This window comes from Girardinichthys multiradiatus, chromosome 3 (genome assembly GCF_021462225.1).
Source record: "Girardinichthys multiradiatus isolate DD_20200921_A chromosome 3, DD_fGirMul_XY1, whole genome shotgun sequence".
NCBI lineage: Eukaryota > Metazoa > Chordata > Actinopteri > Cyprinodontiformes > Goodeidae > Girardinichthys > Girardinichthys multiradiatus.
Window position 1 is genome coordinate 41990715 of NC_061796.1, and position 15464 is coordinate 42006178.

Sequence of the window (15464 nt, forward strand, 5' to 3'; positions counted from 1 at the left end):
AAGCAGTTGATGCCAGTGTTATTTCCTGATTGATCCTACCGTAAACCTTTAACAGTCTGCTGGCACCTTGATTTGAGCAATTGTGAAAAATTCAGTCAGTTTTTACCAATTTTATACACGTATTTTACACATTGTCTTTCTTCTGGTTCGTTAAACAATGTATTATTTAACATCATTATTATTATTATTATTCAAAGAATAGAAATGTCCTTTATTGTCCCTCAGTGGGGAAATTCAGGTGTACCAACAGCAAAGTGACAGGGAAATGGAAGCATGCAGATTCACACAAGGTAAAAATATAAAAACAAAAAATAAGGGACTGTTATATAAGGGCAGATTTACAACAAATGAAAAAATACTGTGCAATCAATAAAATATTATGTTCTGATATTTAAAACCCTAGCCATGAGAGAGGGTGTACTTTCGTTTTCAAATAACTAACTGCCTCGTGGTGATTTTATCTAATACCATCAGTTTGTTTGTTCAATTTTAAAATATCTTGTTGTAAAATCGTCTCTTCATAAGACAGTCCATCTTATGAAGAGGTAATTAGTCCATATTTTAATGAAACATTTAAGTTACAGAGACTCATTCACAAATTGGTTCATTGGCCACAGCATACAATGAAAAAAGAGGAAACAATGAAACATCAAACACAAAACAAAAAGCGAAGAAGAGTTCTTGTACAAATTCAAAACACCAGCAGCGATGCAAACAGCTGTAACTAGCAAGCAATTTAGTTGAAAGTTTGTGGACAGGTCAAAATGCTCATATATGATTTAGATTTTTTTGTAATGCAAGATCGACCTTCATACCAAAAAAATATAAAAAATGAGCCTAATTAAATGAATTCAAGCAGAAGAACAAATCCTTGAACATTTACTTTCAGCAAACCTGGCCCTAAACACATCCACGTTAACTAGGGCATGCTCCCTGCTGATGATACATAATCCCTTTGTTCTCACCTTCTTTTACAATAACTCCTGCAACAAGGTTCACCATGGCAACACAGCAGATTGTGAACTTACTTTCTCTGCCCACGATGCTGATTGGTTCCAGGTCTTGCGGAAATGGCGCCGCTCCTGATGACAGCTGAGGTAAAAAGGCGGCTAAGAAGAGAGCCAGAAAGGCTGGCAGAATGGGTTGAGGCGATCCCGACGTCAGCCTCATTATGGCAGAAGATGAGGCCTCACCAGAAACGCATGATAAACAGCCGATTCCCCTGACCCACCTAAAAGGAGATATACAATTGTTAAATAAAGTTATTGGAGTTGGAAACCATGTTAAACTAAAGGAAAATAAACCTGATTATACATAATTGTGTTTAAAAATTGTCATATTTAAAATAGAAGAATGAAATTCAAACAATTAAAGAAGCTACATAAAAACATTAGCTCCCTTAAGTCAAAGGGGAGATGGATTTGAGCATATGCACCCCTACTGAGAAAACAGTGCGCAAATAAAGAGGCTGGTAAGAAGTTTGTACCAACACCAAAGAACAAGCTTGAGAGAAACAGGCCATCAGACCACCAGCAACCTTCACCGTCCATAAGTGTCTTTTGCAGCTGGCACTTAACACAGTTACAACCTTCCATGACAACATCCTTATAGCATTGTGAACGTAACACAGCAAACCTGCAGGAAAGTAGAGGACTCCACACTCTGTTGTGGCAGTAAAAGGGGTACAATGACACTATTGGGGAGGAGATTGTCATATACGTATACATACACATACAGTACAGACCAAAAGTTTGGACACACCTTTTCATTCAGAGAGTTTTCTTTATTTTCATGACTATGAATATTGTAGCTTCACACTGAAGGCATCAAAACTATGAATTAACAAAAGTGGAATTATATACTGAACAAAAAAGTGTGAAACAACTGAAAATATGTCTTATATTCTAGGTTCTTCAAAGTAGCCACCTTTTGCTTTGATTACTGCTACGCACATTCTTTGTGTTCTTTAGCCCAAACAAGTCTCTTCTGCTTGTTGCCTGTCCTCAGCAGTGGTTTGCTAGCAGCTATTTTACCATGAAGGCCTGATTCACACAGTCTCCTCTTAACAGCTGTTCTAGGGATGTGTCTGCTGCTAGAACTTTGTGTAGCATTGACCTGTTCTCTAATCTGAGATGCTGTTAACCTGCGATTTCTAAGGCTGGTGACTCGGGTGAACTTATCATCCGCAGCAGAGGTGACTCTTGGTCTTCCTTTCCTGGGGCGGTCTTCATGTGAGCCAGTTTCTTTGTAGTGCTTGATGGTTTTTGCGACTGCACTTGGGGACACTTTCAAAGTTTTCCCAATTGTTCGGACTGACTGACCTTCATTTCTTAAAGTAATGATGGCCACTCATTTTTCTTTACTTAGCTGCTTTTTTCTTGCCATAATACAAATTCTAACAGTCTATTTAGTAGGACTATCAGCTGTGTACTGTATCCACCTCCTGCACAACACAACTCATGGTCACAACCCCATTTATAAGGCTTGAAATCCCACTTATTAATCCTGACAGGGCACACCTGTGAAGTGAAAACCATTTCAGGTGACTACCTCTTGAAGCTCATCAACAGAATGCCAAGAGGGTGCGGAGCAGTAATCAAAGCAAAAAGTGGCTACTTTGAAGAACCTAGAATATAAGACATATTTTCAGTTGTTTCACACTTTTTTGTTCATTATATAATTCCACATTTGTTAATTCATAGTTTTGATGCCTTCAGTGTGAAGCTACAATATTCATAGTCATGAAAATGAAGAAACCTCTTTGAATGAGAAGGTGTGTCCAAACTTTTGGTCTGTACTGTATATACAGGGGTTGGACAATGAAACTGAAACACCTGGTTTTAGACCTCAATAATTTATTAGTATGGTGTAGGGCCTCCTTTTGCGGCCAATACAGCATCAATTCGTCTTGGGAATGACATATACAAGTCCTGCACAGTGGTCAGAGGGATTTTAAGCCATTCTTCTTGCAGGATAGTGGTCAGGTCACTACGTGATACTGGTGGAGGAAAACGTTTCCTGACTCGCTCCTCCAAAACACCCCAAAGTGGCTCAATAATATTTAGATCTGGTGACTGTGCAGGCCATGGGAGATGTTCAACTTCACTTTCATGTTCATCAAACCAATCTTTCACCAGTCTTGCTGTGTGTATTGGTGCATTGTCATCCTGATACACGGCACCGCCTTCAGGATACAATGTTTGAACCATTGGATGCACATCGTCCACAAGAATGGTTCGGTAGTCCTTGGCAGTGACGCTCCCATCTAGCACAAGTATTGGGCCAAGGGAATGCCATGATATGGCAGCCCAAACCATCACTGATCCACCCCCATGCTTCACTTTGGGAATGCAACAGTCTGGGTGGTACGCTTCTTTGGGGCTTCTCCACACCGTAACTCTCCTGGATGTGGGGAAAACAGTAAAGGTGGACTCATCAGAGAACAATACATGTTTCACATTGTCCACAGCCCAAGATTTGCGCTCCTTGCACCATTGAAACCGACGTTTGGCATTGGCATGAGTGACCAAAGGTTTGGCTATAGCAGCCCGGCCGTGTATATTGACCCTGTGGAGCTCCCGACAGACAGTTCTGGTGGAAACAGGAGAGCTGAGGTGCACATTTAATTCTGCCGTGATTTGGGCAGCCGTGGTTTTATGTTTTTTGGATACAATCCGGGTTAGCACCCGAACATCCCTTTCAGACAGCTTCCTCTTGCGTCCACAGTTAATCCTGTTGGATGTGGTTCGTCCTTCTTGGTGGTATGCTGACATTACTTTGGATACCGTGGCTCTTGATACATCACAAAGACTTGCTGTCTTGGTCACAGATGCGCCAGCAAGACGTGCACCAACAATTTTTCCTCTTTTGAACTCTGGTATGTCACCCATAATGTTGTTTGCATTTCAATATTTTGAGTAAAACTGTGTTCTTACCCTGCTAATTGAACCTTCACACTCTGCTCTTACTGTTGCAATGTGCAATCAATGAAGACTGGCTACCAGGGTGGTCCAATTTAGCCATGAAACCTCCCACACTAAAATGACAGTTGTTTCAGTTTCATTGTCCAACCCCTGTATATATACATTCACCGGCCACTTTATTAAGTCCACCTGTCCAACTGCTCGTTGATGCAAATTTCTAATCAGCCAATCACATGGCAGCAACTCAATGCATTTAGGCATGTAGACATGGTCAAGACGATCTGCTGCAGTTCAAACCGAGCATCAGAATGGAGAAGAAAGGGGATTTAAGTGACTTTGAACGTGGCATGGTTGTTGGTGCCAGACGGGCTGCTCTGAGCATTTCAGAAACTGCTGATCTACTGAGATTTTCACACACTACCATCTCTAGGGTTTACAGAGAACGGTCCGAAAAAAAGAAAATATCCAGTGAGCGGCAGTTCTGTGGGCACAAATGCCTTATTGATGCCAGAGGTCAGAGGAGAATGGCCAGACTGCTTTGAGCTGATAGAAAGGCAACAGTAACTCAAATAACCACTCATTACAACCAAGGCATGTAGAAGAGCATCTCTGAATGCACAACACGTCGAACCTTGAGGTGGATGGGCTTCTGCAGCAAGAAGACCACACCGGGTGCCACTCAACTAAGAACAGGAAACTAAGGCTACAGTTCGCACAGGTTCGCCAAAATTGGACAACAGAAGATTGGAAAAACGTTGCCTGGTCTGATGAGCCAAGATTTCTGCTGTGACATTCGGATGGTAGGGTCAGAATTTGGCGTCAACAACATGAAAACATGGATCCATCCTGCCTTGTATCAATGGTTCAGGCTGATGGTGGTGGTGGTGTAATGGTGTGGGGGATATTTTCTTGGCACACTTTGGGCCACTTAGGTAGGCTGTGGCATTGACACGATACTCAATTGGTACTGAGTATTGTTGCTGATCATGTCCATCACTTTATGACCAAAGTGCACCCATCTTCTGATATATATGGATAACGCTCCATGTCATAAAGCACAAATCATTTCAGACTGGTTTCTTGAACACGACAATGAGTTCACTGTACTCAAATGGCCTCCACAGTTGCCAGATCTCAATCCAATAGAGCACCTTTGGGATGTGGTGGAACGAGAGATTCGCATCATGGATGTGCAGCCGACAAATCTGCAGCATCTGTGTGATGCTATCATGTCCATATGGACCAAACTCTCTGAGGAATGTTTCCAGTACCTTGTTGAATCTATGCCACGACGGATTAAGGCAGTTCTGAAGGCAAAAGGGGGTCCAACCCTGTACTAGCAAGGTATATCTAATAAAGTGGCCAGTGAGCATATATATATAAATATATAGATATAGGCAGGAGATTGTCATATATCTATATATGGTTATATACGTCTATATATAGATATATATGTTTATATACAGTATATAGAGTAGCTACATTTGTGCTGCCTTCTCTCATTAAAATATCAGACTTGCATCAGTTCAGACCTACAAGTTTTAAAACAGGCATCTGGAGGAAGTTGTTTTGTTTGTTTATTACAAACCTACTTTGCTCTTACTGTCCTTTATTAACAATGAAATCGTAATCAGTGAGTTCAATTCGTCCTTAAGATGAACCCTTCCTCTCAGTTCCTCTTTGTGGTGTTTCCCACATTTTAAAATAGAATATTTGAAACAGAAACACTCATAAATGAAAGACATGTTTAACACTACCTGAAAAAAATCCAGGCAGTTTTGAATGTCTGCCGTGTAATAACTTGTGGTGTGTTGCGTAAGTTCTTGTGTTACTGCGTTTGCCTTGTTTTGCATGCATCATCTTCTGCTGGCCGTGTTCCCTGGGTTAAGTAGGTTGTCAATGAGTTCTGGTTTCCTCACGAGGAAATATTTTTCCCCGGATGTGCTGCACACTGAGACTGCTTGTGCATATTCATATCAGACGTTTGTCATATTCTGTGGATCTTTTTCATATTTGGACTCATGTTTATCATGTGTTTTGTTTGCACATAGAGGATGTACATGGCTCAGGTTAGTTCTGGTTGCTTTTGACATTTGAGGAGATTTTTCTTATTGATTCATTTTATTGAATAATACCACTATAACATAATCTCTTTGCATAAATGGCAGCCCTATAAACAAAGAAAAAAACATGAAAACCACAGCATATGAGCCCAATCCATCAGATGTACTGTCCTTATATACTGCCTACGGCAGGCAACACAAGCTGTTATAATTCACAAATTAAACTGCCTTACTCTCTCCTGCTCCTATCAGTTTATAAACTCGTAATAATTGCTTGACCTCACCGCTAAATGCAGCTTTCTTAGCTCCATTTCAGTGAAGCAGAATGTTCTCGGTATAGATGTTTTGGTTTTGATTTCTCTCTGGGCTTAATTTTCTGCTCTGAAATAAAAACATGTGGCCAAAGTCTCATTGCCAAGTGAGAAAGTGCATAAATGTGGGAACGCCTGCAGTGTAGACGGACCCTGGCCAAATTATTGGCCATGTGTGCCAGTCATCACAGTTTAAAGTTGTATTTTAAAAAAACCCTTCATTTCAGTCATCCATTCATCCATCTTATTCCTCAGATGCAAAACACTTGGAAAATCATCTATATGGAATGGGTTTGAATTTGAACAAATATACAAAATTTCCCCACCATTGCAGAAATCAGTTTCATTCTGCCAAATCTGATCAAATCTTTAGCCCAATGATTTGCTAAAAAATAACCATAAAAATGTGTTCATAGAGAAAACCGAACAGATTTGCAGATCTCTGCATCTTAAAGGTACCAAAACAGTTCATATGCTGCTGCACTGATTAAGGTACATTGACAAAAAGTTAAAATATGCTAATAAACCGCTAAGGAATTAAAAAGTGAAAAAGTTCATGTCCAAATTCACCAGAGAGGTATGTCAGTCACATTTTCCCTTTTGGGCCTAAATGGTTGCAATAGGAACAGATCAGCTGCTAAGATCCCTTGTTTACCTGCCATGTAAATGCACCGCTGAAACAACCCCCAGTTGAAGTCTTAGCTTTCTTAATTCAACCTAACAGAAAGTCGATGGGTTAATGACTACGTGTCTAAGTGGGTGGCTGATGAGCTGACAGCTATCAGCGGGAAATAAGCCACCGCTTATCCTGTCCACCGGTTGCTCTCTGTGTTACAGAGTTTGGAAGGGGGGGGACTGATCGTTCGCTTTTTAATGAACTAGACTTGTTAAGCCATCTGGGAGACAATGACAGTTGTACCTCTTTAGAGGATAAAGGTTTCTGAGATCCAAGGAGACCTTATTGATTATCTTACATTCACACTGAATCTGTGGATGGAAATGAACTACTTGAAAAGAAATGAGGCTAACTGAAGAGATAGATGAGCATGACATAATACATCTTAGCTTATCTTAGCTTATCTTTTTTGAATAAGGCTATAGTCAGTTAAATTCATATTGAAATCTGGCAAGTAGACTAAATTGAAATGTTTTATAGTCCACACTTCTTCAGGTATAACAGTGTCATAAAAATGTGATTTAAAATTCAAATTTCAATTTTATCCTCAATCAGCTCCATTGCTTTTCATTCACCTGTCCAATTGTTGGATATATAGTACAATATAGATTTTACCAACACCTGCTGCACAGTTAAAAAGCAGTTGTGCAGAACTGCTCTCTGGTCTTAACTCAATTTCCCTGGTGTGACAGCGGTGGCAAGACTAATCCACACAATAGCAACAGAGTATATTCTACTGCACATCTGACCTGTCACCATATGTTAATCCCTAACCTTACAGACACGGACAAATTTATTGGCAAACATAGCAAATGTGTTTTAAAAACTCCAAAATTAATTCATCTTATTGCACTGGTACAATCTCACTCAGAAAAACACAACATTTATTTAGAAGGAATAAAAATCCCATGTTAAGAAATTATTATTACCAAATATCCCTGGTGACATGGTCACCCGGACCCCAACAATCCCTAAAGAAACTGAAGTTAAGCATTTTCTAATTGTTTTAAAGTGTTTTTATGTTTGGCAGACGTTCTGGGAACTTCTGGGGTATGAGAATTGTGTTTCACTGATGCTGACCATTAGATGCTATCTACATGCCAAGCAGTTGTTTCAGAGACATGACAGGAAAATACCTTTTCTGTCCTACCATTACAATCGTAAAAAACAACTTGGAAATGATTGCTTTGATAACATGAGACTAAGATTGAGCTTTTCTGCAGAAAAAAACTCCAGCTGGGTCTGGTAGGGAACAAAAAATGAATATGTCGTACCTCATGGTCACTGCTACGCATTGCGACAGATCTAGGATGTTGTGGGCCTGTTTGTCTTCCAAAGGCCTGGGATCCTTGGCAATGTCCAGGTTGAGAATGTCCTTGCAAATACAAATCCAAAAATTTATTTTGAGGCTTTTAGAGATTTTTACCAGGAGGGCCAACAAACCTGCTTCTGTATGCCACTGTTGGACCATGTTTTGCTGAATATTGGACCATTTGCACATTGCTGGACACCACCAGGCCTTACGGCCATTTTGTATCCAAGTATAGTCCGCTACTACAAATCCCAGCGGGCACTGCGGCTGATATGACGGGGCGTCCCAAGTCTGACATCACAGGGGACTATATAGGAAGGCGGCCCCTTTAAGGAGGTGCTTTCAGCTTGGGACCGAGACACAGTTACCACACAACTGGAGCATCACTGGAAAAGAAATCCCACGTGGATTTTCATTCTCCCCGTTGGCCAACGAGAAAACTAAATGAATTAAGCTTACAGGAATAAGAAGGCTTGTAAGTTTTCAACTTTACTGATCGAAGACGTGGGTTTAGCACGTAACCAAAAAAACACTGAGTTTTCAAGGAAACGCAATTTTTCCTCCTTGTTTTTTTGTTCCAGTCGACTAGTGACGGTCCGTCATATTTTTTCACCCTTCTGCCAAGGAGGTCACAAAAGACAAAAAACGGACTGCTTTGCTGAGTATCCACGGACGCGTGGGACTCTTCAACCCATTTCTCTCCTCTCCCTCTGCTTAGAGGAGACAACATCAAGTAAAATCCATCCTTTTATTTTTATTTCTTTATTAGAAATAGCGTGGGCAGGGTAGAGGAGGTTTTAGTGCGATTTAGAGTCGCCACTTATAGTCTAATGTGTTCTGAATTGTATGTGCATGCAACCTTTTTTTTTAAACTTGACTGCTGTTGAATTTCGGAGGCCACTGAGTCTCGCAAGTTGTGTTTTTACTGTCTGGACACCTGAGAGCAGGTGCGCTGTGAAACTGAACTGCTGTAATAACCTTATGGTGAAAATCAACCATTTTCTTTGTCTTCAACTTCGTGCTTTACTAGCTTGCCACCAAAAGTTTTTATTATCCTTTGTCCTCTGGGTTTACAACTTTGTTTGGGGGAAGTTTTATGATGACCTGTGTTCCCCTGAGCTACACTTTGGGAGGGGCGCTCCCAAAGCTTGGTTCAACACCATATTCCTCTTGTAATGTTTTTCCATAACTACTGGTTTGATCTCATACACACTTCTTGCCGTTTTTATTTTGTTTAGTTAGATATTTTACCCTTTTGTGTAAAACTTTGCATGTTTGATTAGGTGAAGATTATTGTTTCGGAAGAGCAGGTTGTATCAGGGCTGTTTGTTGATTTAATAAATATTCACATAGATAAAGAGAAGCAGTTTTTGTTTATTTTGTGCAAAGATTGCCAAAGATCTGTCAGTCAAAATAAGGTAAAAGTTCCCCACGTTTCGGCAGAAACAGTTGATTAAACAGTGACATCTAATAATAGTTATCAACTATTACTGAGAATTTAATAATTGTAATTATCAAGGGCTTTGAGCCACAATTGCAATCCCAGAGGACATCTCTGATTTTGACTCATAAATAAGGATTTTTGGGTTAAGAAATTAATTTTGTCAAATTATGATTTTCATTTATGATTATTGATAAATATTAATTTATCAATAATCATAATCCCAACACCACACTACCTTTCACTTTGACATATATTTGATATATCTAGTCAGCACACCCTTGGATCCTTTGTAATATTTAGACATAATTAGGCACATTATCCTTTGTTTTCTGTGGGTCATTACAAATTAGACTTTTATGCTAGGTGCTATAATAACACCATGAATGGTGATCAGGTAAAACCTCAACAGTAAAGCACTTGTGATAAAACATTATTTAACCTTCTCAACTTAAGAAAAGCAAGAGATTGGGCATTTAATGTTTCATGAGTATCAGCAGACTGAGATAATTGTGATTTTATATATAATATGCCATGTAATGTATTATATGTAAGATAAGATATGCTAATGAGTTTCCTGTAGGGTTTCTCTGGCACCACTTATACCTTCATTAACTGCCTACAGCAGCCTTTGAAGTTTCACAGTTGTTTTTACAGAGATGTAGAATGTTATTGTAGGATATCAAACAGTAGATATTCTACCACCATTAAGAAACATCTGCATGTCATGATATCTGGTTTTCTGTGCTTTTCAGGGCCAGCATCCACTCAACGGTGCCATTGCCTCGTCAAAACAACCACGTGAGTTGAAATGTGACAGGAGGAAAAACAGCACATGATAGAAATGGTTGTTGTTCAGACAAATATTGTGTTGTTGTGTCCTGAGCCACGTTGTCCCGCACAGATCTCCTTTAGGAAGGTTCTTCGGACCACTGATCTGATTGTGGTCCCATGACTCAAATCACACAGCTCATCCTCATCAGTTCCAGGTTGTTTTTCTCCAACACTTGCATCATTCTTGTGTTGGGAGTTAACTCCACAAAACCCAGTAACAGCTGACTTGCAAAACTGTTCCATAATGTGAGAAACCCAAGTTTCTGCAGATGCATTGAACATAGCTCTTGAATATTACCAATAAATATTGTTTTTATTTTTTAGCAATTTCTTTCTTTACCTGCAGGTTACAAACCCAATCAACCCAGAAAGGCTGAATAAACGTTCCTAATTAGATTTCCTTAGGTTAACCATGCAGACTTGGCAGGGCAAAATGGAATTGGGATGGCATGGAGCTTTGGGCAACAATTGAGAGAACAACCCCCACAGGAGAAAGAGGTGGATTCTATAGACTTGTTTTCAGATGTGTGTCAGATGTGTAGTTCATTCCAATGTAGTTACAACCCAGCCTAATAAAGAATACCTTTAAATGTCCTGGTAACAGCAAAATTGGGTCAATGAATGGGGCCACTTTATTTCCACTAAATTAAAAATGGTTACAGTTTTTAGACTGTGACTTTTATAGAATTAAACATGCCACTGAATATTCTTTCAAAATAGATTATGAGTACCTTGTGTAGCTTCAAGCTCTAATTTAATATTTCTTTATATACACCAACTCTTTAGACCTCCAGAGCTACCTGTTAACATAGATGTAGATCTCTGGTATAAACAACTGACCCAGCAGAGATATTGTCTAAGTAGTTGAATAAAAACATGTCAGTTAAAGTAGCTGGGAATTTCTGAATCTTTCAGAGGCCCCACAGTGCCCAAAACAAAATAGCTTAGGGAAACATTTTAATAATTCCATTAGCTTCCATGGTCGAAGAGGAATGACGGGTGGCCACTTGCATTTTACAAGGAATAGAAAATCAATGGTCCCTTTGGGCCTAAAGGTCTTTAATTAGTATGTCAGCTGCTTTGTGTCAGTGCGGTGTGGTTTTTACTCCCAAAGTGTCTGCATTGTGCCATTGCGGAAAGAGGGGAGGATGGGATCTGGGCTAAAATGCGTCTGTCATGAGAGGCTTGGGCCCTGTTGGCCATCCTGCCACTCAGTCTGATCCCAGGGGAGCACTACTTTGACCCTAACATCTTTGAAGTTTAGACAAGTGACGGCTTGTTCTCTCGCAGGGGCCAATGGCTGTCATCCCAGTCAAATGACTGCATCTCTGTCCTCAATGAATAATCCCTACAGATTAAAGTTAAAAGTAAGGCTAAAGTAAAGGCAAGCTGATAGATGGAGACAAAAGCTCAAAAAAACTGTTTTTGTACTGCCTTCATCCAATCTACACCTTGTTTTGTAAGAACAGGCATACAAATAATGGCCTCTCACTAAAGATCTGAAATTCAATAAAATGGATGTTGTTGGCTAATGCTAAGTGCTCTAGGTATCACTCTCAGGGAACAGCAGGAGTGCCTCCAGTAAGGCTTGCTCTCAGGACTTCTTTATTCAGACAAAAAGCTGGCTGGACTTCACACAGAAGGATCTAAAGCAGGATTCAGACAGTGAGGCGGTTCTCTGATCGATCGGCAAATAGCTGCAGGCATCATCCATCGTCTTCATGTCTATTTGCAATGGGAATGAAAAAGCCCAAAGGACCATCAGAGGAGAAGGGATTGGGCGTGCGTCAGTGAGATCCCTTTCATTTGTCTGCCTGCTGTTAATTATTTACATTAATCTTCAGAGAAGCCTATAACTCCCCTAACCCCCTGTGCCCTCAGTCAGTCAAGAAGCACCTTCAATCTTCTGGGGTGCTCGTGGCATTTAAAATAAGTCTTGCTCCAGAGGCCCCTAATCAAACAGATGTTTAAAAATATTCTGGGTGGCATTTGTGTTCACCAATAACCCTCATCTCTCTTTCCATTCCTCATATATAAAAGTGAATGTTAACTGGCATCCAATCTCTTTGGCATCAATAATTCACAATGTTATAGGGACCTACTACCTGAACTCTACATTGATAAAACTCCAAGCACTGTCACTCCCTCAAGGACGTCATAACTGGATACTCCCCCGAGGCCCTAGATGTGAAATTCAGCGCTAGCTGGGAAAAAGCTGAGTTTCTGTATTTTGCGTGTTGTACTTTTTACCTTTCTACTTGAGGGACTTTAATCAGATGTAGCACTTATACAACAAATTCATTTACCAACACACTTCAATAAATTAGAATATCACTGTAAAGTTACTTTATATCAGTAATTCAATTCAAGAAATACAGTTTTGTAGATTTGTTACAGACAGTGAAGTTTTTCAATGATTTATTTCTAGTAATTCTGATTATGGATTAATAAAACCCCCATAATCTGTTTTCCAGAAAATTTGATTACATCTAACGAATAAAAACAAAATTTTCAACACCGAAAAATGTTGTTATATCCATGTCATGGCCCCCTGCATTCACAGGGAAGAACGCTGAGTTGACAGTTGTCCTGCAGACAATCACTGGCTCCCTCCAACAGGAGGGTAAAGCAGAAAAGGTCAGAAAAGGTCATGTTGGCTCAGAGAGCTGTGTGGTGGTGTACAGAGGCAGTTAAAAGTCACAAATTCATTTTTGAAGAATCTAATCAGCGTAGAATAATTTAGTGCATGTTTGGATGTATACCGTAAAGTGATTTCAATGTTCGACTTAATCTCAGGTGGTCCTATCTTTCACAAAAGAATAGAATAATGTTTGTATGAATCTCTGTTTAGAGATTTTTTGTGTCATGTAAAATAACCCAGTTCAAAATTGACCAATCTAAATACTACAGATGATCAAATGTAGTTCAGACGCCTTCAAAATGTAAATAAAATTGGGCCCTTTATTTTATTGCTGAATATCTGATACCACCTGTAGATCCATAAGCAAGCCAAGCCGTAAATTATTACTTTGTTACAATGCTCAAAAACATGAATAGTACATGCAAATAATCAATAAAAAACTAATTTCTGGTGCAATTTAAGGATAAAAAAAATTTATTTTTCATTTCATTTTTCCTCAACTTCTCCTGTCGCCACCTTTACGTGGTGGAGGGGTTTGAGTGCTCAAATGATCCTAGAGGCTATGTTGTCTGGGGCCTAAATGCCCCTGGTAGGGTCTCCCATGGCAAACAGGCTCTAGGTGATGGGTCAGACAAAGAGCGGTTCAAGAATCCCTCATGAGGACGAAAATATCGAGGCATGTGACGTCGCCCTGTACGGCAGAGCCGGGGTCCCACCCTGGAGCCAGGCCTGGGGTCGGGACTCGCCGGAGAGCGCCTGGTGGCCGGGTTGCTCCTTACGGGACCCGGCCGGGCCAAGCCCGAACGAGAGACGCGAGGCCATCCCCCAGTGGGCCCATCACCTGCAGGGGGAACCATGAGGGACCGGTGCAAAGAGGATTGGGTGGCAGACGAAGGTGGAGACCTCAGCGGCCCGATCCTCGGATGCTTAGGCTGGCTCTAGAGACGTAGAATGTCACCTCGCTGGGGGGGGAAGGAGCCTGAGCTTGTGCGGGAGGTTGAGAGATATCAACTAGAAATAGTCGGGCACGCCTCCACTCGCACTGTGGGCTCTGGAACCCATCTCCTTGAGAGGCGTTGGACTCTCTTCTACTCTGGAGTGGCCCACGGGGAGAGGCGGCGAGCTGGTGTGGGTTTGCTTGTTGCCCCCCAGCTCAGCAGTCTCGTATTGGGGTTTACCCCAGTGGATGAGAGGATCGTATACCTGCGCCTTCGGGTTGGGGATAGGTCTCTGACTGTCGTCTCGGCCTACGGGCCAAGCGGTAGTGCAGAGTACTCCTTCCACCCCCCGATAATGTGCTCAGTCGAGGTCAGCAGCCTCCCACCCCCACTATAAACAGTGTTGGCGAAGCACTGCTTCCCCCTCCTGAGGCGCCGGACGGTTTGCCAGAATCACTTCGAGGCCAACCGGTAGTCCTTCTCCATGCCCTCACCGAACTCCTCCCAGGCCCGAGTTTTTGCCTCTGCCAAAGCCCGGGCCGCAGCACCCTTGGCCTCACGGTACCCGTCAGCCGCCTCAGGAGTCCCACAAGCCAACCACAGCCGATAGGACTCCTTCTTCAGCTTGACAGCATCCCTTACTGCCGGTGTCCACCACCGGATTCTGGGATTGCCGCCACAACAGGCACCGCAGACCTTATGGCCGCAGCTACGGGCAGCAGCATCGACAATAGATGCGGAGAACATGGTCCACTCGGACTCTATGTCTCCAACATCCCCCGGGATCTGGTCAAAGCTCTCCCGGAGGTGGGAGTTGAATACATCCCTGGCTGAGGGCTCCGCCAGGCGTTCCTAGCAGACCCTCACTATGCGCTTGGGCCTGCCACGTCTGTCCGGCTTTCTCCTCCTCCAGCGGATCCAACTCACCACCAGGTGGTGATCAGTGGGCAGCTCAGCCCCTCTCTTCACCCGAGTGTCCAAAACATGCGGCCGAAGGTCTGATGATAGGACAACAAAGTCGATCATCGACCTCCTGGTCGCCTAGGGTGTCCTGGTGCCAAGTGCACTGATGGACACCCCTTATGTTTGAACATGGTGTTCGTTATGGACAATCCGTGACTAGCACAGAAGTCCAATAACAAAACACCACTCGGATTCAGATCGGGGAGGCCATTCCTCCCGATCACGCCACTCCAGGTGTCACTGTCGTTTCCCACGTGGGCGTTGAAGTCCCCCAGCAGAATAATGGTGAAGTCCCCCAGCAGAATAATGGAGTCCCCGGGAGGGGCACTATCCAGCACCCCCGACAGGGACACCAAGAAGGC

The 15464-nt window shown here is 41.9% G+C and overlaps 1 protein-coding gene across 15 annotated transcripts in view; it reads right to left on the reverse strand.

The window, feature by feature from the left end:
- The window catches only part of sema6e (sema domain, transmembrane domain (TM), and cytoplasmic domain, (semaphorin) 6E), a 260656-nt gene that overhangs the window by 104018 nt on the left and 141174 nt on the right, over positions 1-15464 (reverse strand). For 8 of the 15 annotated variants that reach the window (XM_047360694.1, XM_047360697.1, XM_047360693.1 and 5 more), the window contains one exon: positions 1029-1231. In XM_047360694.1, the coding sequence (XP_047216650.1) occupies positions 1029-1170 (142 nt within the window). In that variant the 5' untranslated portion in view covers positions 1171-1231. Of the gene's footprint in view, positions 1-1028; positions 1232-8247; positions 8343-15464 lie in introns of those variants that run through there. The other 7 variants (XM_047360704.1, XM_047360703.1, XM_047360701.1 and 4 more) reach the window with 2 other exon arrangements.